The sequence below is a fragment of the Asparagus officinalis genome, chromosome 5 (genome assembly GCF_001876935.1).
Source record: "Asparagus officinalis chromosome 5, Aspof.V1, whole genome shotgun sequence".
Lineage (NCBI taxonomy): Eukaryota > Viridiplantae > Streptophyta > Magnoliopsida > Asparagales > Asparagaceae > Asparagus > Asparagus officinalis.
Genome location: NC_033798.1, coordinates 93,077,253 through 93,081,727, shown reverse-complemented (window position 1 = coordinate 93,081,727; position 4,475 = coordinate 93,077,253). Strand labels below are relative to the sequence as shown.

Sequence of the window (4,475 nt, the reverse complement as noted above, 5' to 3'; positions counted from 1 at the left end):
CTTAAAACTGGATTTTGAAAGCTCCAATATTTTTGCAAAATGTTCCCCATTTCTTTCTGCAGAAGAACAAAAGGGTCTTTGTTCAGGTGAATTTGCTGTGCGAGTCTTTCTCTCCTCATTTCTTTTCTTCAGGCGATTGGTACTTACAAGATCTTGAAAACCTTTGTTAATAGTAAAAATATGTTTCTTCTGTACTCATCATCATTTTTTTTCGATCTTCTTTTTTAACATTTTTATTTACTTATTTGTTTGTAGAGGAGTTCTTGAACTAGCTAAATGATGAGGGAGTGAATTGAGTTACTAAACTTAGAACACCAGGAAATACAAAAGTCCTAGACATGAATGCTATAGACAACGGAATGGACGAATTCTTCGAACAAGTGAGTCGTAGTTATTGGCTCGATCGAATACTATAAAAAATGTTTTCATTTATTTCCTATTAGGCACCATTATTTGGTCTTTCCACATTTTAATTATTCTAACTCTTGATAGATCGAAGAGATCGAAAGAGATATAGAGAAGGTTTCAAAGTTATTGGAGATACTTAAGGTATGTCGTATATATTTTTAAGTTCAATATATGGATCTGATACTGGTATATCGAGAAACATAATGAAATTAAAGCATTGTTCTATATAATTTGAGCTTTGTAATTAAAAAAAATACGAATACATAGGCTTTGTCGAAGTTTTGAGCGGCTTAGTAATTACCTAGTGCCTCCTTTAATTTATCAATAACCTGATGACTGTTTGCAGGATGCACATGAGAAGTCAAAGTTTCTTGTCAAAGCATCTGCAATAAAAGGTAATCGTCGTCTATAGATTGATTATTTCTTCTTCCAAGGATAAGTATGCATCTTTTAGGTAGTGTTTTTCCCCTAGCAAAGTTTCCATAAATTGCTGTATCTTTAATGTAGCCCTTCAACAGCGCATGGAAAAAGATGTAGACGAGGTGAAGAATATTGCTCTTGCAGCAAAATCAAAACTTGAAGATTTGGATAAAGATGTATGTCATTACCTTCTCTTACCAAATTTTATATGTTTTAACTATTTACTCGAGAAAACTTTTATCATACTTTAAAAACCAAGAGAAAAATCATATATTTTCTTTGTAATTTTGTTTTGGCAAATCATTTCTACTTGTACACAAGTTTTCAATTTTGTGAAAGGAGTCTATTCCATGAGTATTCAGTTCTCTGAAGCTTTTTTACTAGCATTTTACTAACTTCTGTATTGATGATCAGAACCTAACTAATCGATCCAAGCCAGGATGTGGAAAGGGATCAAGCATAGATCGATCCAGAACAACAGCCACTGTGTAATTGCAACATATTCTTATACTCCTTTATACTGGGAAAACCATTTATTTATACTTGTCTACACTACACTTGCAGGACTTTGAAAGAGAAGTGGAAACAAAAGGTGTTTGATTTTCAGGTAATATTTTCATGTGAAATTACTGTGAATTGTTAAGCATCTGCAGTACCAGCTTAAAATTTTATTTTTCCTTTCTACATTTTGAAATCATGTAGGTAGCAGGTAAACCTAATATAAAAATTGGATATATTGAGAATGTCATTTTCTATAGTTGATATGTCGGAAATGTTTATATAGAATATTTTCAAAGTACTTATTCTCATTTCAGATTTTCCGAACTTTGTTTGCAGAAACTACGGGAAGATATCCAAAAAGAACATAGGGATGTTGTTGCCAGAACAGTTTTTACAGGTAGATCTACTAAAGTTAATTAGTATTCATCATATAGTGGTTAATTTTGAAAAATATGTTGTGTGCTCATTTTTTTAATTAGTATTCATCATATAGTGGTTAATTTTGAAAAATATGTTGTGTGCTCATTTTTTTGGAGCTAATTTATTCTGTTTATCTTTCTTGGACTCAACTTTTGGCAGTCACGGGTAGTCATGCTGATGTTGAGGTGCATATTCTTTGTGAAAAACTCAAATTACATATTGTATATGTGAATGGTCTATATTTCCAATTTTATTTCTTAAAAGATAAAATTTAAAATTGTCTTTAGGTTATTGACCAACTGATACAGACAGGAAATAGTGGACAAATATACCAAAAAGTAATCCAGGAACAAGGACGAGGCCAGGTTTGTTGTTTATATTCTTATATTTTCTTAGTAATTTAGTTTCTCTGTAAAAGACAAAATTTTTCCTTCCATTCTTTAAATTCTTTTGGCAAAAAAATATTTCTTTTGTAAAAAAGATTCATCTACTTTCTTGCTTAATTGTATAGTTCGTGAGTCAAGTGTATATTTTTGTGAAGGTTATGGACACACTTGCAGAGATCCAAAACCGCTATGAAACTCTGACAGAAATAGAGAAGCAACTTCTCGAGTTGCAGCAGGTAATCATGAGCAAGAATGTTACAGACATCACATATGCATTTAGCTCTCTAATTGAGCTGTCGTTTCACGCAGGACAGCAAAAAAATGATAAAACTTTCAATTATTGAACAAGAACCTGGGAAAACTAATGAACGAAGTGTCTGATAACTTAGCAACTGATAATAATTAGTCGGCCATATGTTATTTCATCAAATTAAAAAGGTAAAGCACATCTAAACATTAAAATTTTCATGTAAATACATAACCAAATGTAGCATACCAGCAGGTTTTTTAATTGATTAAGCTAGAATTATTCAAGTCCAAAATCCTCTGCTATAAATGGATAACAGAATCTCACGGTAAAAAGTTCACAATTAGTCTAGGTTCTATGCTATTCAAATTCATATTTTCTCTCTCTGAGATTAATTGTGTATACGCTAGCTAGAAACTCTAAGCCATGTTTCATTTTGAGATAAAGACTGTTCATGATCTTTCCTTGGAAAGGAGCACTACTAGGTGTGCATAATATATGTCCATTCTCAATTCTCTTGTAGATTTTCCTCGACATGTCTGTTCTCGTTGAAGTTCAAGGTGATATGCTGGATAACATTGAATCCCAGGTATGAATCAGAGCAAACAAACAGCATACTGTTTTATCAAAAGAACAAACAACATACTGAATTGTTCAAATTGAGTTGTAAGTACACTTATCTATGTGACACAGTTATGTGCTTTAATTTTGGTGTTTCTTGTCGTCGACAGGTTTCCAGTGCTGTCGAAGATGTAAAGAAAGGGGCCGATGCCCTCCATCAGACTAGAAAAATGAAGCACCAAACTTATAAATGGATGTGGATGACGATATTAGTTTTTATCCTTGTAGCCATTGTCACAGTAATAGCAGTGCTTAAGCCATGGAAGCACTTATAGCCTTTATGCAAGATTATATAAAACTGATGTCATGTTTCAAGTTTTATGGGAGTATTAGCACTCTTTGTTATCTCATATCCATGTGACTTCAAGTAGCTTCATTATTTGCCTTATTGGAGTAATTAGTACAAAATGGACAGAATTGAACTTACATAGTGATTTTAAAACTTTGATATTTGTAGCTTCCTTATGATGTGTTTATACAAAAAAGAAGCAATATCTTAGGTTTTTTGCCTGTATAGAGCATAAACGTTTGGATTTTCCATGTACATGCATATTAAGTAACATTCTCAATCCATAATTTAGTTAAACTTTTTGGACAAAATGTGCTCGACATTATGACGAATACCTCATTTTAAGAGGTTAAATCACAGAACATCAAACTTGAGTACATATTTTTGATTGCATACCGTATACCTTTCGAAGCAGGGGCATATTTGGCTTTGTAGTCCTCAAATATGTTAACGAGATCCGAACAGGTTATTGCTTTGGAACTGCTTTCTAATAAGTGATTATTTTAACAAAATTGGATGCATAGAATCAATTTAGAAATCAAACAGGTCTTAGGAAGAATTGAACGTCGTTACTTCGACAGCTAAGTGACTTTGTGATAAATTATACTTTTTCGTTCATAAGATCAATATATTGGTGTTTGATATTGTTTTTGTTCCCTCTTATAGAAAAGAAGAGTTTATCCAAAAATGCATTATATAAAAAGAACTTCCACACGTATCGTTTTAGTCCTTATAGAAGATGATATATTTTAACTAGATTGGTTTGAAATTTTTGAATGATGTGTGTTTGGTGGAAAAATTGAAGAAGAAAATGGAGAATCGAACTTTTGTATTATTCTTTCTAACAGACTCAGAAAAAGAATTAATTACAATTCCCTTGATACAATTTCTCTCTAACTAGTTTAGAAAAAGAAATTACACGTCTTATATCGGATTTCCGATTTACAAAAGAGAGAAGGGTCGACAAAGATCCTTCCATTTATTTAACCTGGGTTCTTCACGGTAGCGAAGAGATGCCTCCCTCGAAACTCGTGTCGTGTTTACTTCTCGTTGACGATCCGACCGTCTCACTTCACTGGAACGATTGATGAAACTTGCGAGGCAAGTTAGTTAGAACTCCTTACGAGTTTATTAATCTCTGTGAAAGAGTTGATTTGAACCGAAAATTCGGTTAATAAGCCAA

General features: G+C 32.5%; 1 protein-coding gene across 2 annotated transcripts; it reads left to right on the top strand.

The window, feature by feature from the left end:
- On the top strand, positions 49–3,431 carry LOC109843346 (syntaxin-132-like). Of its 2 annotated transcripts, XM_020412282.1 has the most exons (13): positions 49–139; positions 256–380; positions 493–549; positions 755–803; positions 916–1,004; positions 1,243–1,316; positions 1,393–1,435; positions 1,666–1,726; positions 1,909–1,934; positions 2,037–2,114; positions 2,291–2,371; positions 2,906–2,971; positions 3,114–3,431. In XM_020412282.1, the coding sequence occupies exons 2-13, from the start codon at positions 339–341 to the stop codon at positions 3,276–3,278; spliced, it is 831 nt and encodes a 276-aa protein (XP_020267871.1). In that variant the 5' UTR covers positions 49–139; positions 256–338; the 3' UTR covers positions 3,279–3,431. The 2 variants fall into 2 exon arrangements, with proteins under 2 accessions (XP_020267871.1, XP_020267872.1); XM_020412283.1 differs by lacking the exons at positions 49–139; positions 256–380 and having other exon boundaries at positions 519–549; positions 927–1,004.